We start from the raw sequence: 24,999 nt of genomic DNA on the forward strand, positions 1-24,999 counted from the left end.
ATATTATTAGAGCTGGACATACATTAAATGTTTAATTAGGGATGGACATAAATTATACGTATTATTAGAGGTATACATAAGTAGTTAGCTGTATTATTAGGCGAGGACATAAGTTATAAATATTATTAGAGGTGGACATAAGTTTGATGTATTATTGGGTATGGACAAAGGTTATAAATATTATTAGAGGTAAACATATGTTATATGTATTATTAGAGGTGGACATAAGTTAGCTGTATTATTTGAGGTGAACATATTATATACATTTTTTTAGGGGTGGACATAATGACACATAAGTCAGATGTATTATTAGAGGTGAACATAAGTTATATATATTATTGGGGTGGACATACGTTCCATGTAGTATCAGAGATGGACATACGTTAGATTTATTAACAGGGGTGGACATAAGTTAGATGTATTATTAGAGGTAGACATAAGTTAACTGTATCATCAGAGGTAAGTATAAGTTATATATACGATTAGGGGTGGCCATACATCACATGTAATATTAGAGGTGGACATAAGTTATATAAAATTATTAAGGGTGGACACAAGTTAGCTGTATTATTAGGGGTGGACATGAGCAAGATGTGTTATTAGGGGTGGACATAAGTTAAATGTATTATTAGAGGTTGACATAAGTTAGATGTGTTATTACAGATTGATAAAATAGCAAATAGATTTTGGTAGTTTGTTTTGTCCAAGTGTCCCAAAACATACGTGCGGAAATTAAACAGCACTTTGAAAACAATCTGTTTACATTGGCGTTGGGATTTAACTGTCTAGGCCACATATTGATTATAATGGTAAATTAAGTGTATATCCTAAGTGGTACCATTTATTATCGTTTTTATCGTGTAAATACACTCATTTTTTGTGCTAAGGTTTTTTTTACAACATGCCACTAACTGCAAATAATCATGTTATTATTCAAAGAACTTCGTTCACTTAAGGAAAGAATCTCTTTCACCATTCAATGGGATTTATCAACCATTCGAAATATCCATTTTTTATTAATGATGGTTATCAGATGCAATACAAAACTTTCAGATCATAAAACCAGACGCTGTACTGCTAGGTAATGAGAAGTCAAGCTGATTATACTAATTACCAGAGCTCCTACAAACCTTGGAGAGAGAGAAAGAGTCATTCGTGTTAAGATATACAACACATATACGTTTTGAAATCAATTGAAATCAACTAAAATTTACCACGCCCTGCTGAAACGTTTACTTTATGGTTGACCGACACTTATAAATCTTATTTTATACCTAAGCTAGGCTCAGAGACAAAGTTACTCCTTTTCAATATATAATGAATGTCATGAGGCAACCCTAGGAATCGTTTTGTTTTAATCTTTAATAACCATATTAAACCTTTGGATGCTTACACTTAGCGGTATATCACAGTATGATTTTACGAACTTAAATTTTCTTTTTGCATCTTACATTGCTCATGGAGTTTCACTTGACCTCTTTGAGTAAACTTACGAGAAGTGTGAGGAGCCGTTTGGTCAGTACTATTTGAGATGGATGTAACTGTAATAAATAAAAAGAAACACGGCCAACCTATTCCTAAAAAGGGAGTATGTAAAAAGGAATTGTAAAAAAAAAAAAGAAAAGTCACGAAAAAATGACAGCTTAGGGCTCTTCATTTTCCATCCCAAGAACCTAACAAAATTTTGATATGTCGAGTCCAGCGTGACGTGCGTTACTAGGGGTTATACTGAAGCTGCATTTTCCTCCTCTATACCTCCAGGCTTTACAAAAGCATGCAAATATTTTTCTTGTAAAATCGCAAGACATAAGCTGATGTATTTGAAAATACGCAAATTTGTTAAGGATTCGTGATTTCAGCAAACATTATTGCAAAATAAGGGATAAACAACATCTGTTATGCTGACTTCATAATCTTGAAAATAATTGCTCAACTTTTCGAGATCAAGGACAATAATGATAATAAAGAAATATAGATGTAAAAGAATATATATATACTAGCAGATGTTAGTGTTTATTCCTTGCTTTTCCAACAATTTTCTCATTACTGGAACTGTTACAATGTTCAAAATTATGGGTTGTTTCAAAGATCTGTCAGTTAAAGTTATCAACACCATAGCACACACAACTAAACTGGCACTCCAAGGATGTTTTTTCAAGGTCTTGGTTAATGGCATATCATGTCTCATTATTCAGAGCCCAGTCAAAGTCGTTATGTGCCAAGTTATATAAATCAATAATCAATTAATGAAATTTGTGCGAAAAGGGTGTGTATCGCTCATTAGCGAATAGTAGATGTATCTACGTTTTTTATGTAAGAGATGTCTCATAACTATGACTGAATCAAAACCATTTGGCTGTTTTTGGTGTTCTGGTTAAATTTGAATATTATTAATAAAGGCGCTTAATTAAACAGTAATCAGTGAAATTATGCTGGATTGGAACATATACTATATCCAAGGTAAAGTACATTATGTCCTCAACATAAGCTGTTTATGATTGATGAATGTGTTTCATAGTCATCATCATCATCATCTTCTTCTTCTTCTTCTTCTTCTCCTTCTTCTTCTTCTTCTTCTTCTTCTTCTTCTTCTTCTTCTTCTTATTATTATTATTATTATTATTATTATTATTAATATTATTATTATTATTATTATTATTATTATTATTATTATTATTATTATTATTATTATTATTATTATTCAACAATAACCTCTTAACGTCTTTATTTCGTGACTTTTAAATTGACTTACTAATGCGAACATTGAATCTGAAGCTTATCTTTTTAGCGAAGACTCGAACACACACACACCCACACACACACACACACACACACATTAGATTGACGTCGCCTTTGTCTGCATAGTATTATTATTTTCACTGCTGTTGTTATTTATCATTACCGTAACTAGACGCTGAATCGGTCATCTTTATTATTATTATTATTATTATTATTATTATTATTATTATTATTATTATTATTATTATTATTATTATTATAGTTGTTTCCATGGCATTTAATTTATACGGAGTCTTTCTGTTCTTCTTATTACCTTTTTTTCCTCAGCCTATAGCTGGTAGATCAGGTTTCCCGAAGACGTACAAAGATTTCTGTAAAAAAAAGATAATAAGAAGGGTAGAGAAGACTCTGTATAAGATAAATGCCGTGGAAATAACCATAATTTTTAATGCAACTGCCCTCAGAGAAGGTCTCCTCCTTATTATTATTATTATTATTATTATTATTATTATTATTATTATTATTATTATTATTATTATTATTATTATTATTATTATTATTATTATTATTTTTTAAAAATTTATCTAACCCGCCTATCGTTATACACGTCGCATTTATGGTTAATATTTTCAGATTCTTTGTGAAGGGCTCTTGAACATTAGTAAGCAGCTTTTAAGCTGATTAATTCATGAAAAATACTTTCAAAAATTATTATTTGAATTAACTACACATTAAATTTCAATCAAAATGCATTTTTGGGGGTGTAATTACGCTGTTCAAAATATGTATGAGCTTTAATAATATTATTATTATTTTTATGTCAACCGTGCTTGTAATCGTCCCATCTCATAAAGCTTTACACTGTGATTTTATTTTCCTTTTTGGGACATTATTCTTATACTTAGAACCCTTCCACCTCTATCTCTTTCTCGATAAGACTGACTCATGGATATTTTTTTTTCTTAATTCTTCTCATTCCTACACTTTTCTCTCTAGCAGTAAGACGGTTTCTCTTTTAATTCTCTATATGTAAAATTTTGGCCATTGTCCTCTCGATATAACGCCCTCGGTTTCTCGACATATCTAGCCACCACAAAAAAAGCTAAGCTCCAAAAATCAATATTCTCCATTTGCGATGGACGAAAGCGTAACTACCTTTACGTTTTTGTGTTTTTCAGTCTTCACATATGTAACATACTGTATATACAGAGAGACATATGACAATTTGTTCATAGAAACGTAGGTTCATGCATTTGCGCTATCATTCCACGGCGTCAATAACTTAGATGTTGTAACGCCAGTTTCAGTAGCCATAAATCAATCAGTTCTTTATTTTCCTGGAAACTACTTTGGACTCGAAGGATATGAGGACGTTTATATGTCTGTCATGGTATCATTATTGAGAACGTGCATTCTGAGAGGAAAAAGAGAGAAGAGAGAACCATTACGCAGTATTAATGCCATGAAAAATTCAACGCTTATTATTCAAATCAGATACTTAACTCGCAAACGAAAATTTCTACGTAAGTTTTCGCGTAGAGGATCGCGTGCTAATGAAGGCCATTTGTGCCACAGGTGTTGGGGATATTCTCAGAGTACGTTCGAAGTTACGTCATCAGTCTGGGTCTACTGCCAAGTTCCATATAAGCAGAATCAGCAACGATCTATTCTCAGAGGAAGAGGATCCTTCTGCTGCACTCCTGAGGCTGCCTGGTTTGAGCAACCCTCCGAGAAGATACCTTAGTAGCTTGACCGAAGCCGCGATGGACTCGGTTAGACTAACTTTGGCACTTATTTTTTTGGTAAGTAAGCATCATTGCCTTAGCCATTTTACATGTGCTCAGGTTTCTAACACAGAACATTAACTTGTTTCTTGAATAACTTCAATTTTCGTTCCTGACTTTTACGAAGTTACGCAACGGAATGGGTTTCATATTGAGATGGGTTAAATTCTGTATCAGTAAGACAACACATTTATGCCTTGATTAGATGGAAACAATATAATTTCGTTATTCAACATTGTATTACTTAATGTTTAGTTTTTTATACTTTGTTGGCAGCTTCCAGTCACTGACAATATCTCTAACCTTTGTCGATGGTATAAGTGAAAATATATAGCATAATGTGTATTTAGAAAAAAATAACATAAAACACTGCACTGCACTTTACTGAGTCACAGTTATCATTGTTTAGCTCGGCAGTGCACATCAAGTTTATCCCAGTTCCTGTTTGATCGTAACTTCTTATTACACACAACCAACTTCGGAAAGTCATACAGGGATCTTGTCACCCTATTTCCATAACTGGGTGAAGTAACTTGTTACAGAAGGACCAGCTTTGATATTCTAGAATTAACTTCGGGGCCAAATAATTTTCAAATCGAATAAAATGACCGCTCAGTTGTTAGCCTGTATACCCAGGTATCAAGACATTGATATCCTGTGCTAAATGACTGCCATTTAACAGTAGCTTAATCAACAACAAAAAAACAATGTTTATCAAACGGAAAAATGCCTCTTCAAAACCACTGAAATGTTTTTTTTTTTTGCAGTTTTTATAGAATTTGTGAAGTTTACCTGTCTGAAAAAGAATACCATGGCAAGGAAAAACTTCAGTGATGCCCTATTCTTAAAATGTTCTTATATTATATATATATATTTGTTTTTATTTGAATCATTTAAAAGCAGAATATCTGTTGTTATGTCTATGCTCGTATGTGTGTGCATTGGTAACAACTGGTCAACACTTATGTCAATGTATCATCTCGAGGTCATATCATTATAACTATTTTGCATGCATCATCCGATTTTATTTATCCATCCTTAAGGTATGATGTTGCACATACACACGCCGGTGCAAACATAAATTCCTTCTAGCCTACTTGACTGACTTCATATTTTCAAAAGAATTTCGAATAATGTAGATAGAAATCTTGCTTGATTTGTTACGGCTTCACCATTAACAGACATACAAGAACGCTAAATTTCTTTTGACTTTTAATGTCTTAAAAAAAATTCTGAATTAGATTCCCTCAAAAAAAAAACCGATTGGTCACGAAAGTAAGTCACTTTAGCCTTCTCGAATATTCGATCTTACGCCATATAAGAACAGCAAATTAATGTACCCTGTGTGTTCAGGAACTATGCCCAAGTGTCTTAATATATGCACCCTTAAATATTCCATTATTATAATTCTCTATATGATCTTCCACAAGTGTGTTTTTTAAGGTCTTGGTTAATGGGTAATCGGGTCTCATTATTCAGATCTATGCCAAGGGAGCCCACACGTTTTAGGCTTAAGAGGTTCTCCATGACCACTAGCTCGAGTTGTTTATGCAGTTGTTCTTTTCCTAGTCAGTGTTACCTTAAATCAATGCAATCTCTTGCCTAAATTCTGCTGCCAATAAAATCATGTGCGATCTTGGTATTTTTGAAAGCTAAGAACATTTTAACTGAATAATATGTTATCATATTGACTATGTTCTTGATTCTGCTATTTATCTAAAGAACCAATCGTAACCCAGTCCTCGTGTGGCAATAATGCCTTAAAATTCTTCGATGAACAAAGGATGGTGAACAAAACAAAATTAGACAAGAAAGAGCGACTGTTGCCGCCAATATTGCATTAACGTTAACGGTCTCCGGATGGCCGATACTAGAATTTGTTCATTCCTTTTCAAGTAAAACCTATGTTTCGGGTAGTGATGTAAAGTGCTTTTATCTGACGAAATATCTTCAGGAGCACTGATGACCTTCAGTGTAGAATTCTTAGGGGTTGGTTATGGATCAAGGAGGAATTAATTAGTTTTTTTTAATAAATCACCACCATTAAAGATACCATTTTCATTTACAAATTACCATGTAAATCGTCCACTCTCAACGAATGCTATGAACTCCCTCAGTCTGTTGGTTTCACGCATATTCGCACAAATTCGGCTTTAAAAAGAAAAAAAAATTATGGTGTTCTCGTTATTATAGTTCTGCATTCACTGATTGCTTTCTCGTCATGTTTTTCTTTTTTCTTTTTTTGTACTACTCGTCTTACCATTTTTTTAATAAAGGGATATCTTATTCTAAGGAAGCTTGCTTTGGAAGTTGAAGGTCACTTTGGTATAATAATAATAATAATAATAATAATAATAATAATAATAATAATAATAATAATAATAATAATAATAATATAATAGGCAGACAGGCACCTTGTTGTACACATATAATGTACATAGAGTTCAGTGAATAAGGTAGCCTTTCAATTCTTTGATATGATCGTCTTTACCAAAACATAAAACAATCAGGCAGTAATGTTATCCATTGACGCGTCTGAATACATGAGATGAAGTTTGAATCTTATGTGTGAAAAGATTTACCATAAAATCGCATGGCCAGAACTGATTTTTAATGAGGTTAATGTAGTTGTTGCTGAACACGGTGGTTAAAGTTGACTGATGATTCAGATGATTAATAGTCTGGTGATTGTTGCTCACTGGCATGAGTGTTGCCGGCGTGAGCCAAGCGATTGACTGCAAGGGTGCCTGTTCACTATATGCTTGTAATCACATTTTATAAGCAGCATACCTGATCGATTTTGACCTGTAATTACTTAGACACATATGGGTAAAACTTGCCAACATGCCACAGAAGACATCAGGCACTCGGTAAAAGAAAATTAACCATCTCAGTTGACTGCAAGGCTGCCTGTTCACCAAAACTTGGTGTCGCATTATATTAACAGCACACTTGACTCGCTTTGACTTGTAATTGCTTAGACACATTTCGGTAAAACTAACGTACAACAAGACTTTCAAGCAATGGGCTAACTCAACAGAATGTGAATAGCAAGTCTTTGTCAAGTAATTTATAAGTACTAGTTCTTGGGGTTCGAGCACTGGGGGTCTTAGTCACGTGAGTTCGATGCCGAGACAGAGCTTATGAGAGGTGGTCAAACAGAATGTTTTCCTGTGGTGGTCTTAATCACTATTATTACTGAAAAAAAGAGAGGATCAATGTTTCTAACACTCTTGTCCAAATGGTATAAAAGGGATTTTATATTTTGTTACGTTTCATGCATTCATGAGTAATTCGATTCACAGGGTGTCTGTTGCATTGGCCGCACTTCCGCCTCAAAAGGAAATGAAACGTGAGTAAAATTATTGTTTTAACTTTATTTCCTTAGCTTAAGAAGTTCCTCACAGGTTCATTATACACACATTTGAAGGAAGTAAAAATAACGCAAGAGTTAAAAGTTCAAACATGTTTTCAACATTTTCCTTTTAGGAATAAATTCTGAGTGAATCTACGTTCAGCTCATTATAAGTTCTCAAAGGTGTTAGTTTATAGAGAATGTAGCAAAATCTGAGCGACTGAGACAGAACTAATAAAACAAGAAAAAGCAATAATAAAGAACACCAGAAATCAAGCACAAAGAAAAGAAACTTCAGGAAAGGATACAAAAAATTACAAAAGCCAAGTTGAAAATTTCAACAAACTTTTCCTCGGTAAATGAGAATTATTTGGAACCTTGTACTCGATTCCAAATTAGGAATGTGGTGAAAGGACACAAGGTTAGATCTCTCGGCAATTAGAATATCAGATTTAAGTGTTGCACAACTTTTCACACTTGAGGGTATTGACAGTTTCAGTTATTTTGCAGGTGTTGTGGACTGGGACATTAGGAGGTATTTAACGAGAAATTCTTTTATAAAGGGTATTCGTATCATGTTTATATCACAGCATCATAGCCATTTCTAATCTTCTTCCACATCTCTACTTATTTTCTTTTCTTTTCTTCTTTCACATGTATACTTATTTTCATTTATCTTCTTCCATATCTTTATTTATTTTATTTTCATATCTTCTTCCACATCTCTACTTATTTTCTTTTTTTTTTATCTTCTTCCACACCTCTACCTATCTTCTTTTCTGATCTTCTTTCACATCTATACTTATTTTCTTTTCTTATCTTCTTCCGCATCTCTTCCTATTTTTTTCTTATCTTTTTCCGCATCTCTTCTTATTTTCTTTTCTTATATTCTCCCACATCTCTACTTTTTTTCTTTTCTTATCTTCTTCCACATCGCTACTTATCTTCTCTTCTTTTATTCTTCCACATCTCTGCTTATCTTCTTTTCTTATCTTCTTTTCTTTTATTCTTCCACATCTCCACTTATCTTCTTTTCTTATCTTCTTGTCTTATCTTTTTTCACATGTATACTTATTTTCTTTTCTTATCATCCTCCACATCTCTACCTACTTTCTTTTCTTACCTTCTTTCACATCTCTAATTATCTTCTTTTCTTACATTCTTCCATACCTCTACTAATCTTCTTAAAGGTCACATTTAGTATTCGGCGTCAGTGACCCTGGTAGTTGTGACGCCAGATAACCCACGATTAATCAGTTAATCAATCTTGCTTCAGGTGGATCATGCGGCCTTTGGGCAGAGGATCGGTTGCCCAGCAGCGACGAAATATCTCACATGTTCAGCCCAGGTGGACCCTGATGCCTCGAAACTTCGAGTCTCCCACAAACCAGCCAGTGCCCAAGGAAGGTATTCTCCAAAACTTGAAGATTATTATACCACAACCAGAATAAGTTGATTAAAGAAACACGAATTACACGAACTTCCCTTGACCTAAAATAAGTTTAAGAGGGAGCAAATATCTTTGCGACGTAAAAAGCAAGGTCTTTCAATATATTCCGGGGAAGAATAGATCCAAAGACAATTAAAGTAGTGGACCTCGTCAAAACAATATTTCGTAATTCCCCTGTTGGCTTGGACGAAAAAGAAGCTCCTTAAAACGACATAAATAACCTTTCAAAAGTCAGCCTTACAGAAAATATTATCAGTGAGAACAAATGAAAGTACGTCGTAAGGAAATCAATACCAACATGTATAAAATAGTTTAAAATTCGTAGATTATCAAGGAATATTACTGATTGGAATTAAAATTTTGTGACTCGTTAGTTTTAGAAGCTATAATTGACTGAGGGAAGAGTATATGTATATATATATATATATATATATATATATATATATATATATATATATATATATATATATATATATATATTTGTGTGTTGTGTGTGTGTGTGTGTATTTTTAGTCTGCATTTGGTTTTAGCAAAAACCCCTGTTACTCTATTTCAGCTTTTAGCTACTTGAAACATTAAATTTCCTTTTCATATTAGTTAGCATATTATTTCCTGTTATAGTCTGACATCACCATTTCAGTTAAAAAAATATCAGCCTGAACTCCGTACGTGAAATAAGTTACCTATTAGACTGTAAAGACGAGACAGCTGTAGCATTTGTTCGCATCTCATAATATCTCTTCATTTGTGCAGCTGAAGCAGTGAGCTAGTTATTCCGGATTTCCTGGTAACGCAGTGATACCAAGTCACTCTCGTTGTTATCACGCCTACTGTGTATTATCGGGGAATTTAGTACTCACCTTAGAATCTTGAATATTGCCATTCACCTTTATCCTAAAGGTTTTGGTTCATAGATTTCTGATTTCGAAGAACTGAGAAACTCGTTCTTAAAACTCTCTTGTACTGAAAATTTTATCCTAAAATTTATGGACTTACGATTCAGTTTAATAATCTTAATGTTAGCATGCGATTGAAGCACCGTTATGTACTTTTCCTCGGCTTAGGCATTAACTTTTTTCAGGTCGATCTACCTATGTCTCGTGTGGCTACCATAGTCTTGAACCCGGTCAAACAGTCAGTATCAAATCGAGGAATTTTCCCAGAAAATATCCAAGGAATGAGAACTGTAGATGGACTTTCGAGGTTTGTTTTGTGATGAAACTTTGAATACTGAAAACTTATGTAATGAATAACTCAAGTTAGCATAAACCATTTATTTTCCATATTCTGGAATGAATCTAGCATCAATTCACTAGAGCCACAATACGTTATAGAAAAGGCGTGTTATCACTTAAAAATGACCGTAAAGGCCCCCTAGCAAATATCTGCGTTGGAACGCTTTTCCTTAGCATTGCATTTTTTAGTGTGTTTGCATGCGCTCATTTCCATATATCGTATTACGATGCAGTAAATTGATTGCTGGACACAGTTAGATAGCGTTTTTGGCTACAATAATTTTCGACTAAGATGTACTAATGCTTGACCTCAGTTTATTCTGATACTGCATATGAAATATATAGTACATTACAGAGCTAATGTCATTTTCTCCGAAGGCTGAATTTGTGTTTTGCAGGGAACCTCTCCTGCCTCTACTATAAGTATTTCATGCAGCACTTTCCAGTTGATGGGTTGCAGAAAGTCGTATCTCAGGATTACTGGGGGAAATCTCTATGAAAAGTGAGTCGCTATGTTATGTTCATTCTAACACTTTATCATGTGTTTCCTAGATGTGCCTTAAATGCATATAATTACCCTTGTTAGAGAACATCTTCATAACGCACAAATTATGACAGCGAAGAACAAGAAAAGATTAAAAGGCTGCTCCTCAACCTGAGGTTGCAATTATAGCGCAGAAATAAAGACAAAGATTACCCTAAGTCCTCAACAAAGTGACAACGTGAAACATTTACTTTGGTCATTTTCTACCTTAATCCATTATGAACTTACATCCAATGCCACTGCTCTAACCAGATCAACAATTTTTGGAAAATTTTATTCAAATTTTCCTTTAGTAGTGTTTAACCTTCATCCACGTTAGTAATAATATTTACTCTTAAGAATGGTGTTACTCACTTATCAGGCCAGTTTAGGAGTAGTTATTATTCCAGTCAGTGAGAAATTTGACAAATTCCTTATTATATAAAGAGGTCCTTCTCCATCGGAATAATTTCTTGCAAGTTGCTGGAATAGCAAAATATTAATTAAAAAGTAACAATAGTTTTAAAAATTGCACTTATCACTAATTACCAATATTTTATATCTACGTATATTTCTTTCGTTTTCAGTACTATTTATCTTAGTCACTGATAATGAATTATATTGTATTATCTCCAACCCATATTTTGGAGATGATATTATTATGCATAACCCTTCTACCATAAACGTACATATCACCATCATAGGAAATTTGCACTTTCTTCATTTGCTCTTTTATTTAGGAAACGTCTAAATGTTCGAATTCTCTTTTATGACAATGAAACTGGCCGTTTCTTATGCTTCCGACTCAAGTACTACAGTGGATTTCTATATATTATTGAATTATATATATTATTGGAGACCTCCTAGGAATTCAGATTTTGAATATACAAAACGTGCATCTCCCCTAAAATGACGGAGTCTTTAACAGTCGTAAGTTCGAACTTGCTACCTTTCGAGAAACAATAAAACTGACAAGACCCGGTTTTTACTAGTTACTGATATTCACTTCTGTGCTGAGTTGTAAAGAATGTCAGAAAATATGAAACAGAGTTTTAAAGAATTTGAGAAATATTAAAAAAAAAAAGTGGCATATAATTCATTTAAGTAATACCGATTTTCCTTGGATTTTTATCAAGGCTTTTAAATTGTTATCAGAGATAGGGCTTGTAAGGCATTCTCCAGCATGGTGAAGTTTACTTATCGTCGTGGATAATTAGATCTATAGTTATTATTGCTACTGTTACTATTTATTTTATTTCATCATTCACAGAATTCCAGCTTTCATACGGTAAAATCCTAAAATGTCGTTTTCTGACGAAAGAAGATGTCACAATAGGGAATATCCTTACTTGAAACAAATGAAAAACAAAGTACAGAGAGTAACAGAAAAACAAGAAATATATATTTTTCAAGCGATCAACCAAATACATCCATAATAACACTGATGAAAGAATGTATTTTCATATATGATGAGCAATACCTTTGTCCATGGAACAAAACTGACTTATATTAAAGTAACATGAATCCTCACCCTATGTTGGAAGTAAAGCTTATTAATTAACTAATAATATCATGGGTCATAGGTACTGCGGGGTAATTGACGGACTGACGGCAGCGAGCAGCAATAATTACATGGGAATTCTCTTTAGAACGGGAAGAAGTCGAAGACGAAGAAGCGGTTTCTCCTGCACAGTGTCTGCCTCAGGTGAAGATAACTATCTTCTACTCTTTTTCCTTTAAAAATAAAAGACGTAAGTGATTTAGGCCAAGTGGAATGGACGGTCATGCGTTGTTCCTGTTACTCTTAAACACTAGTCTTCTGCTTCCCGGAGAGCTTGTGATCCAGTCTTTGTATTCAATATTCTGTTTCAGGAGGGACATTACTACAATTTTTAACAGTCAAAAGCGTAATACAAGTTCTGAAATCCGTCTCTTGCTCTCACTTTGTCATTTAATTTTATTTTCTCTAGATTCTCCTGAATCACTTTAAACAATACGTACTGGATTACTTTCGCTCTTCGTTAAAATGGGTCCTAGAAAGGTGCGCATTATGTATTAAACACAAATTTCCTGCCAGAGCTTTGTAAGTCTCCAATAGTATTACTGTTATTTAGTAGTGAGACTAGTAGTACATTGCAGTTTAAACAGATGTCCTAAGACTTGACCACTAGCTTCCACAGAATATATATTTTACATTTTAAAAACCAAGAGGAAGACAGCAATGAATGACATTATAGCTGATAAGAAATATCCAGAACAGATGGCGACGTAAACACCAAAATTTAAAAATGTAACGTAAAGTTGGATAAATGAAGCCCAATAATGTAAGACGCTTCGATATAGCCCAAGGATCGAGACACTGAATACATATGTAATGTCCATTTTGTTCATTTTAGAAGTGCCAACAACAACCACCAAAGCGCCTGCCCCTTCAACAACCACCAAAGAGCCTGCCCCTTCCACATCAGGTTCATCGGTAACAGAAGTAAAGTCTTGTGGTAAGGAAAGTGCTACAACTTTGAGTCAATTTGGCAATAATAATTTTATGAATTATAATATGTATATATATGTATATATATATATATGTATATATATATATATATATATATATATATATATATATATATATATATATATATATATAATATATATATATATATATATTCGTTCAATATCCCTGTTTAAGCTTCAGCAATTCGTCTGGTTACTCAGTAATGAAAAAAGCTCTCTCTCTCTCTCTCTCTCTCTCTCTCTCTCTCTCTCTCTTCTCTTATTAACAGAAAATTAAGATTATAAACAACATTTTATCCACTTCCAATCTTCTTTTATATCTGAACCAGAGCCTTGTGGTACCGTGAACCGTGCCACCCGAATAGTTGGTGGAGTAGAGACTGAAGTCAACGAGTACCCTTGGCAGGCAGCTATCGTTTATGCTGGAACAAACACCGTCTTTTGCGGCGGTTCTTTGCTCAACAATGAACTTGTACTAACGGCAGCACACTGCGTCGATGCGTAAGTTACGGAAGTTCTTTAGAATCCCAGTAGTTACATGAGATTTGGTCATACCTCAGCTTTGTCCAAATTCAACGATGTGTAAAAAAAAAAAGATTGTTTACTCCGAGAGTAGGTGGAGTTGGTGTACTTCTTTTGTTGTGCGCAAGAGTGTTTAAATTGTTTGGTTGCATACGTGAGGTTTTTTACCTAACCTTGATTGTTGACTTATTTATCAGACTAGTTGGAACAGTGCTAGTGGCATCTGCCTTTAAAATCAGCAGAGTAATATGTAAGAGACGGTAAGAAAAATACAACAGCTTAAAGATGTTACTTTGCATAACACTAAGGGCAATTTGAATGATAGATCCGTTGTCTAGTAATGTTCATGGCGTGCTTAGTTCAAGGTGCCTTCAGCAGAATAAAATTTTTGTTATTCTCCTTCTGCTAAAACAACGACCTAGGCAGGAACTATAGAGACCGGTTGTTACCATGGGGGGTTGGCCAGTCTCCCTTAGGTGGAAGTGGTTCCACCTCCTGGGAGCAATAAGATGAATGAGGCAGGTACGAGGGTGAGCCATTGCTTCATTACTCGAAACAACGTGAAACCCTTTTTATTTTTTTCCGCCAACTAAACACTGATGCAACTGTTCTTAGCTTTCAAGGTTAAGCCTCTTACCCTCTGACTAAATAGTTCTCCACAAAGCAAAAAAGCTGATGCCCCTCAGTTTAAGCTTGAAGGCTGTATACCTTACCCAAGTACGATTTAGAGGTAGCTGCAATACACGGTAATCTATCTGTTCTATAATATCTTTGCATCCGGACACATATTCCTCTGGGTACTGTTAGAGCCGACCAAAGTTTGTAGAAACATACAAGGTTCCATATAATTTAAGGTTTTACCTTGATGTAATCGTTTTTATCTTATCCCACTCTGCCTGAAGTGGCCGGCAGGACCCGCACACACAGCAGAATATCCCTGCCCTAAATAGTTGTATTCTGCTTTCGAAACTTTACAACTTGGAATCTTTTGTTTCCGTATTAAAGTAAGTAATGAGATAATAGAAAACTAGAGAATAATACGATATATATATATATATATATATATATATATATATATATATATATATATATATATATATATATATATATATATATATATATGCAAAATAGAGTTTTGAAATAACTTCGGAGTATTAAAAGATTCCAAATTAATTTCTCCTTCGTAAAACTCTAAAAAGCTAACTAAGGCTCGATCACTTTTAGTGAGCGTGTAAGAGAAGGATTTAGCCGAGTGAAAAATCATTCTTGGAAAAAGTAAAAGACAAATGTTACCGATGAAAATACACGATTTTTATTTTTTACATCCAGATATGAACTGATTGCTGTTTTTCACTTTCAGAATATTCAATATATATGCGAACAATCAAGAAGTAGACGTTCTTCTTGGAGTTCACGACTTGAATAACCCAACAACATATCAACAAAGGATTGGCTTAGCTAACGCTGGCGCTTACTATCTTTATGATTCGTCAACACTGGATCATGACACAGGGCTTATTTGGCTTTCTTCTCCTGCGGTTCTCAGTGAAAGGGTGAAGCCTGTTTGCCTTCCGGATGTTTCCAAAGACTACAATGGGTTCATGGCTGTGACATCAGGCTGGGGCTCACTGACGGAAGGTAAAGATATTTACCGTTGACGGTTTTGTCATCATTAGTACCATATGTAAACTTTAGTAAATCCTCGTTATTGCATACTGTTGGTATTATTATTGTATGATTTTATTTACTCTGTGATATCGAGAAACAACTTCATTTTTCTTCTCTTTACAAATAAAAGTTCTCACCTGTTAATTCGAACCTGTCACCTAGATCCTAAGTTTCTTGAAGTATCAGAATAGTCCTGAAATTTCAAAATAACACTCTCTGAACTATGTTTATTTTCGTATCCGAGCAAAGAAAATACATATTAAACAAAAACCAGTTCCCCAAAATCCTTATCAGTCAGCCAAAAATGGATCAGATATTTTTCGGTGAAGTAAAAAAAAAAAAAGAAAAAAGCGAAGTTGGGATGATAGAGATAAAAAATGATAAATCCTTATTTCCTTATGCAAACAAATTTTGCAATAACTAGACTTTGCCTCAGTGTTAAAAGCTTCAAGATCATAAACAATGTCATTTGTTCGTTCAATAGCAATTTACAATGTTGCATAGTGCATGAAAAAAAAAGACATTGAAAGCTGTTCTGTGAAAATCCGAATTTGGAATAGACAAAACCTTAAGGATCCAAAGGGTTGTTAATATTTTTAAAATGAATAACTAAAATAATAAAAACTTATTTTAAATCTATACTCCAATCAGGTGGTTCTCAGCCAAATATCCTTAATGAAGTGGAAGTGCCAATAATAACCAATGAAGACTGCAATACAAGTTATGACGGTAGCATAACAAGCAACATGATTTGTGCAGGGTATCCTAGCGGCGGTAAAGATGCTTGTCAGGTAAGGTTTATGCATGTATGGGTATTTCCGACTTACTCAGGGAACTTTTTATGTGAGCAAAATTTGTAGGACTTAAAAACCATGCAGCAGTTAGTTAACTGCACCTTCCAAAATCATTTTGGTTTTTAAACTTGACCTCTCCTTTTAGTAGCAGAAGTACTCTGCTCTTTTATGACTTGCAGAAGTAACAGTAATGTTATATTCGTCTAAATACTATGTTACATCTTGTTGCATTTTTACATTATGGCAATGAGTGACACTTATTTGGAAACTTCCTGTTACAAATGTGAATGGTATTGATTTAGAAAACCTTAGAAAGGCACTGGCATGTGTGTTTAGTAGTTTCTGAATAGTTAATGCCAATTTAAAAACTGGAAATATTTCTGAATAGTTAATGCCAATTTAAAAACTGGAAACAATTGGGTATTTTGGCAATGGCAGAATTTAGTATGTAGGAAGTTTTTGCTGAGACTCCTGCTCTTTATGGGGGTGGAGTGTAGATGATGAGTTTAAATCGAGTAAAATACTGAAAGCTGTTAAGATAAACTCTTCCTATAGAGCACAGCGAGTAAGCAATGCTGCGAAATCGTGGATTGTGACAGTTGTTATAATTTCCTCCGGAAGTTTCTCTTATCCGGTGAAGGAGAACGGCTCACTCGCTTTAATTCAGTGAGGATAGTCACTGAGGTATTACAATCTACACTATATACTTGACAGCTAACCATTCAAACCTTTATTTTAATGCTGTGAGAACGAAGGTGCTTTTTTCTTTATGTTGTAAAGTGCATGGCTCTACAATGTAAGCTGTTTATTCAACATTTATAATTGAATAATGCGAGTTTAAAAGTATAATTCCTGTTTTACGTATGTGGCTTAGCATAATCTCTAATTCCAGTCACTTTATTTATCCTGGTGGTTCCTTATCCAAATGAAAATAATATGGACTTGCTTCACAGGGTGATTCCGGTGGACCCCTCGTAGTGGAAGACAATGGCAAATGGGTCTTGGTCGGTATTACGTCATGGGGCAATGGGTGCGCCAGACCTAACTACCCAGGAGTTTATGCCCGAGTTACTCGTAAGACATTTGCGATATTTTGGTTTCTTCAGATTCTGTCCCTATTTCTTCAAAGGAACATAAAAATGTCTGTATAAGCTGAATAGAAAGTTGAATATTAAGCTTACAAAAAAGAATGATTTCATAGATGAAGGAGATAAGATTTGCAATCTTCCACAGAGTATGTGTCTGACTTATCAGACGTCATGGGGCAATATGGTGCAAATAATCTATGTAATGGTACGACAGCAGCAACACCAATAGAAACTTCGGCAGCAGCACTAATAAGAACAACACTAGCACCAACGAATGGTCCTCCTCCCTCTGACGGCTGCAGTAAGTATAATTTCCATTAATTAAAGAATTTACTCGTAATGTAAGGAGTCAAAATTACTTGATGCTTATATCTACTGTACACTAACGGCCTGGACACGTATTCTAAAGATAGACCATTATTCCTGCTTTGTATGAAATGCAAATATGACAGTTTGAATTTAATGGGCTTGTTCAAACTGAAAATCATTATTTCTGTTGGCAGTTTTAAGACGTTTCTCCAAATCTTATCCTAACAAGATGTAGCATAGAAAGGCAATGTCACTTTGTTTGCTGTGTACTTTATAGGTCATTTACCCACTCTTGTGTCCTTTTGTCTGAAAAAAATTGAAATGGTTCAGTTTCCCTTTCACAGGTAAATTATGTATTCCTCTTGTACACCAAGTAATCATTCACTTTGTATTTTCCTACGATGATGATACTGTGCAGATAGTGGAAGATTGGTAGCTACATATTTTCTAAGTAAATTCAGAGTTTTTAATGGTGTTCCAAAATAAGGCGTTCCCCAAAAAATACTTGCTTATATCAAACCTCTGATTTATATTATGCAAAAGATTTAAGTTTAAAATTTTAATTTAAACCTTTATCTTAAAAATCACAGTAGTTATTACTCTATTGTCACCACTCTAGTATTTAACACTGAATGAACATTATAGATTTGTCATTGCATAATGCTTTCTGTTGAACATCTTTCATTAATAACACAACAGGAAATTATAAAGAGTACCCTCTTCGGGATAAATATCAACAGAAAGTGGCAAAATACTTATCGACTTTAAGAATTCAATAAGAAATGCGTTATTAATCATTTATAAAAAAAACTAATATTGTTCCTATTATGCAGTTTTGTCATGAGTAGACTATAAAAATTACATTGATAAAAATGAATTATGAAAGAATAAAAAAACGACATACTTGTAAAAATTAATCTTATAAAATAGAAATATTGTAAAATACCTCAATCACAAAAGTTTTGCCATTATCTTAGAGTGTGGCCGAAGAAACCCTGTAACGAGAATTGTTGGAGGTCAGCCAACAACAGTGCATGAGTATCCTTGGCAGGTAGCATTGACAACGTCATCTAGACCGTTCTGTGGAGGGTCTATTATTTCCAAACAGTGGATCCTGACAGCTGCCCATTGCGTCCGTGGGTAAGAAGACTATTCCTTGGGAGGATACTTTGAGTGGCTCAAATGTCTCTAGATCTCCCTTATTGCACATTTATGAAATTTGCATAAATGTGTTTTGATTTGCAACTGATACTGTTCTGACATAACTAACCTGGATCTGTAAATCATATCTATATGAAGATGCTAAAAAAATTTGTTTTGCTCTGAATAAATCATCCTTTATTTCAAACTTTAGCTCTTACTTCAGTATTAGAGAACTTAATCAGTGTTCGTTAGAGTATGACGAACAAAATAATATCAAAATTTATAATAAATGCTCTTACTTATAGTTCCATACTACAATGATGCATATTTCAGTCACTGTTCTAAAAAGCTCACGCAGTATTCTCGATGTCATGCCACTGACTATTTTAGTAAAAACTTTATGTAAACTTAATGCTGGGTCGGCCAGCAGACTTTCATTTGTACTTATACATATTATGAAATGTGTTTTTATATACAATTTCATTATAATATGCAAAGAAATTTGGAGCTGGAACATTCTAGGATACCTTATCTCAAACCTTATCTAATACGCCGGTGCAGATGGTCAACTGCAGTGCAGTAAATATTGTTATTTCCTTTAGCTCACAAAAACCTTTTCTCGAAAAAGGATTCTATACTATGAGTTATATTATACTTGCATAAAATTCCTTGTTATTCTGACAATGATCCAATTCGTCTTTCAGAAGCAGCCCATCTGATTTCACTGTCGTTATTGGGGAACATGACTGGAGCACCACCTCAGAAACGACTGCAACAGAAAGACGCCAAGTATCAAATGTAAGTGTTCAGAAACATTCCACAATCCTGTGAGTCAGTCACCTACTGTTGTTTTAAACTTACATTGTATATGTTTACCCAACAGCAGTATATTTTTATCCACATATATAAAATTTGGTATTTGCTGTCACAGGAAGATGACGATAGGGATTTAACGATCTTAGTCTACTTCACATCTCTGTTTGATGTAAAAAAAAAAAAAAAAAAAAAAAAAAAAATGCTTGGTGGCTGTAGGCACCTAGAAAATGCTCAGAGAATAAAGGAAAAAAAAGGACATAACCAACCTCTCTCTCTCTCTTGCAGATCATCGTCCATCCACAATACAACTCTGCCACCTTAGATAATGACATGGCATTGTTAAAGCTCTCTTCCCCAATATCTTTCCCATCAGACAACAAGATCGCTCCAGTGTGCCTGCCAGATCCAAATAATGATTATGCTAATGTAGATGCCATTGTCACAGGCTGGGGAACGACCACTTCAGGTTGGTATGCCAATGAGCAGGAAGCACTGGTCATTGAATATTGATTAGATTTTAACAACAAGGGATTCTTAAATCATTGTCAAGGCTTGGCCATAAGATAAAAAGGACTCTTGAACATTAATATTATTATCATTATTCATAATAGGCATATGTAGTAGTTGGTGATGCTTAGCATCCAATTCTGTACATCAAGTTGTGCTTAGTCGAATGGAGTATTTATGCCACATCGTGGGCAGCCGACCCATCTCAAGGGCAATGGTTTTGTGATAATGCCTATATCTGGATTTCGTTGTAATCGTTTCAAAACTAGCAAAGATATTCTAATCAAACAGATACGTCATATATGGGAGGAAATGATGGTGAGTAACCGCAAATATCCATAAAATGTGCCCCTTTTGTGTACTAACTGTTGGCCTAAAATCCCCTAGGGTATTTTAGGCCAACAGTTAGTACACTGGGACTCCTAACGCTTTAGCAAGGGATATATACTTCTAGAATGCAATGTTAATAATATTATTACTACTAGCTAAGTTGTAACCCTAGTTAGAGAAGCCATTTGCTTGATAAATAAAAACCATAAAAGCCCAAGGATTCCAAAATTGAAAGAAGTCCGTTTCAGAGAAACAAATACTCAACCAAAGACTACATCAAGGAAGAGAAACGACAAATGAATTAGAAATTGCAAATAATGTCTATATTCTATTAATGTGACTCAGGTTTTCCTTAAAACTCGAATAGCACAATTGTTTGCGTACAGTTAAGTACACTCCTACTTCATTCCATCATCCATGAAAGCAAGTAGCACGTGCATGTTGAACCAGAACGTTTCCTCGCATAATTTCATAGATGAAGATAGTATTTTGAAGGAGAGATGTCATTTAAATTTATTTATGGAACATATATTGATAGACTATATATCCAGATTAATGGTGGATAGCCACTATGTGAGTTATATCATACTGTCTTGAAAACTGTAAAAATATTATGTTATTCGATGTATATACGGTATCCTTATTGGCTCAGTGACTGTTCTTTCCCAGATAAGAGGCCCAGTCTACAGGTACTTCAGTGTTGCTCTTTGAATCAGGTGTCTGCTCTTTAAATCAGGTGTCTGCAGACATGTTGTTTCTTCTTAATATCCCAGTAATGCTCGTTTATGGCCTCTCCGCCTTCTATTCCACATTTGCCTGAAAAGACAGCAAGGAGTATGACAATACTTCTTAGCACTTAAAAATGTCTCCTTAACAAAAGCAGTCTTGGAAATTAGAATTAGTACAGTGAACATGCTAGATTTTCGTCCAAAGGAGAAAAAGACAAAATCTGCATGACCCATCAAAAAAGTTCCTTGAGTGGCATTGTTTTTTATTTATATATATAAAATATTTTTTTCCTGCAAATATATCATCGAAGTTAGAAAATAACAATGGGAGTTGACCAAAAATTTAGCCTTCCTATTTTGGTTGCCCCTGAGAGTTTTTCTAATAAACATCCACTGTTTTCTCAGCTTTGTTATTGCTTTGATCAGCATAATGAGCTGGTGTCGCTCTTTCTAATTTTAAGTCATTATTGCATCTTACCATTTGATCACTTTTGTTTAGAATCTCATTCACAGGGACTCAGTCTAAAGGAAAAGTATAATGCTTGTGCCAGTGGCAAAGTCATGGAAACCTAAACAAATCAACTATCAACTCTGCTCTTTCAAAACCGTCTAACATATCGCTAGTTGTGTGATTACGTCTTACAGGTGGCAGCCAGCCTTATAAACTGTACGAGGTAACAGTGCCAACGATGACTAACACCAAGTGCAACCAGGCATATAGTGGCGAAATTACAAGTAACATGATTTGTGCCGGACTGGATGCTGGAGGAAAGGATTCTTGTCAGGTGCGTACCTTCTTTTGACGCGTTTCCAGACTGTGATCAACAAACAACATGCGAGAGAATCAAAATGGATTTCGATCTCTTAGTCTGTATCGTATCACTGGGTATATCAAAATTGATCGAGAAAGATTAATGTGCCTCAGGAGGTAAGTTGGCTTACTTACTTATCCGTCATAAAAGCCACAAATGTAAGGAGAATATACGAGATAGAAGACTAACGATCTATCATGGAGTAGATAGGAGAAACAAATATACATATAATCACTGCATGCACACACAGATATATATGTATGTATTAATGTATGTATATATACGCATACATATATAGACGCACACACACACACACACACACACACACACACACACACACACACACACACATATATATATATATATATATATATATATATATATATATATATATATATATATATATATATATATATATATATATATATATATATATATATATATATATATATATATATATATATATATATATATATATATATATATATATATATATATATATATATACATATATATATATATATATATATATATATATATATATATATATATATATATATATATATATATATATATATATATATATATTCATCCAGATCAAGGGCAGAAATACAAAAGCATTTATTCCAACGTTTCATGTATATATATATATATATATATATATATATATATATATATATATATATATATATATATATATATATATATATATATATAATTACATTTACAGTATATATATATATATATATATATATATATATATATATATATATATATATATATAATTAGCGTAGACGAAAAACCTCATATTGCAGAAGAGAGATGTGAATCCGATTGAGAATTACTTCTTTGTACAAACAGAAATTTGAAGCACTTGCATTTTGAAAGACTGGAAAAAATGAAACTCTCACTATCACTGTACTTAAGAACGAAGATGAAAGAATATGATTTTCAAACATAGATGAAAGCAGTCAAAGATTACGCGAAGGATTGATAGGTAAGAGTGTATATCATATAAATTAGTTTGATCTGGTAGAATGATTACTACCACGTCGAAGCTCTCCCGCTTTCAATTATGTGATGGTATACAGTACATTTTAACGGAGTAGTGATAGCTTTCTTCCTTTCTCTCCTCGCAAGCTGCAGCCTGTAGCTGTTCGACAGCAACTAGGTAAATACCTTTTAACTTAGATTAACAAACATTCCCTATTAGTCCGATTTGGCGACTGGACGTTTGTCATTCCTTTGTGAACTAAATGCGCTACCACTTGTGCCACGAGGCCAGAGAGAGAGAGAGAGAGAGAGAGAGAGAGAGAGAGAGAGAGAGAGAGAGTGAATAGATAGATAGAAAGATAGGGAGAGAGTTGATTGTGCAATCTGAATCACAAACTATTTTTCAGCATCCTTTATTGAAGTGAAGAAGACCAAGAAACTTTGCATTTGCTATTATAGTGTTTACATTAAAACATCCTTTTCAAATAAAAAAAAAAACTGATCCTTTTGCTTCCTGTAACAATTCATCTGGTGGTTCATTATTAAGGGAGACTCAGGTGGTCCAATGGTGACAGCAGGCAACACAGCTCAGACGTTCATGGTCCAGATCGGAGTGGTCTCTTGGGGTTACGGATGTGCAGCCGCTGGGTATCCTGGGGTGTACGCCCGTGTGAACAGTAAGTAAAAATGAGACTTTTTAACCTGAACAGCGTTCATGAGAATAATTGTTTGCTACGGAGAGTTAATGAACGCATAAGAAAATTGCTAAAGAAATTAATGGTAAATAATTCATGCTTATTATTGGAGCTTCTCAAGAATAGTAATTATATGTAAGTTTCGGTTACAAGTGCTAATAAGATACAAGAATTTCAGGAGTTACAATATTAGCAATAATACAAATATTTTATAAACCTATTAAGACTGACACCAAGATGAAACTGAACTTTCCAAGATATAAACGATCACAAAATGAGAGTAAGATTCTCAAATGTATTTGTAGCCCAGTGATGAATATACTTACTCGCATTTCTGTTATTCTTCTATATATTGATTTGCTCATTATTTTTTCTCTTTCTTTTTTGTAGATTACCTCTCTTGGATATCTTCAAATACAGCAGGCTCCGAAACTTGTCCAAGGCCATAACCGGCATCCACATTTTGAAAGAAAATCAGACGTTCCGATCAAAGTAAAGGTTTCTTATTGGGATCCTAAAATTCACAAATATTGGCATTCTTCTTTCGGTTGTAAGGTATACTTGGAATCTATAAATGTGGTTGTAATCGGTAATCTGGTCTTAAACGTCTAACTCTGATATGGGTTTTATTATCTGAATCCTCTTTTCTGAATAAAAGCTTACAGTGACTAAGTAATGGCTGAATGAATCTGTCAAAGTAGAGGAAAAGCAAAATGGTAAATAATCACTTTATTGAAATTGCAATAGTTTCAAGAACACTGAATAGAGCAATTGATCCATATTCTATCATCACAATTATTTCAGTATGTTTATTAAGCAACGACTATCTCTGTCTGAAAAAAACAAAATGGATAGTAAAATACACTTTAACCATGTAAGTAATTGATAAAGAAATACAAAATTATATTGATTACCTCTATTGCCATACCAACTCTTAGGAGCCCTAATGTAATTGTCTGTCAGCAAAACTGGCTAGTAGCATAACCTTATGATAAAA

General features: G+C 33.9%; 1 protein-coding gene across 1 annotated transcript; it reads left to right on the forward strand.

The window, feature by feature from the left end:
• The first annotated feature begins 4,431 nt into the window (after window positions 1–4,431).
• On the forward strand, window positions 4,432–24,620 carry LOC136828569 (transmembrane protease serine 9-like). Its single transcript, XM_067086578.1, has 18 exons — window positions 4,432–4,541; window positions 7,829–7,875; window positions 9,155–9,285; window positions 10,410–10,531; window positions 10,962–11,065; window positions 12,670–12,791; window positions 13,483–13,584; window positions 13,927–14,098; window positions 15,480–15,757; window positions 16,439–16,578; window positions 17,535–17,655; window positions 17,815–17,970; window positions 18,956–19,118; window positions 19,826–19,919; window positions 20,223–20,403; window positions 22,148–22,287; window positions 23,855–23,984; window positions 24,393–24,620. Exons 1-18 carry the CDS (start codon window positions 4,503–4,505, stop codon window positions 24,449–24,451), a joined length of 2,301 nt encoding a protein of 766 aa, XP_066942679.1. The 5' UTR covers window positions 4,432–4,502; the 3' UTR covers window positions 24,452–24,620.
• Window positions 24,621–24,999: the final 379 nt, after the last annotated feature.

Source organism: Macrobrachium rosenbergii, chromosome 43 (assembly GCF_040412425.1).
Source record: "Macrobrachium rosenbergii isolate ZJJX-2024 chromosome 43, ASM4041242v1, whole genome shotgun sequence".
NCBI lineage: Eukaryota > Metazoa > Arthropoda > Malacostraca > Decapoda > Palaemonidae > Macrobrachium > Macrobrachium rosenbergii.

What these genes read in the sequence shown, in the direction of transcription:
- LOC136828569 (XM_067086578.1), top strand. Translation starts at nt 4,503, where the DNA reads ATGGACTCGGTTAGACTAACTTTGGCACTTATTTTTTTG. An exon ending in CCAGCCAGTGCCCAAGGAAG is followed by an intron (nt 9,286 to 10,409) that starts GTATTCTCCAAA and finishes AACTTTTTTCAG; the next exon opens with GTCGATCTACCTATGTCTCG. An exon ending in AAAGACGCCAAGTATCAAAT is followed by an intron (nt 19,920 to 20,222) that starts GTAAGTGTTCAG and finishes TCTCTCTTGCAG; the next exon opens with ATCATCGTCCATCCACAATA.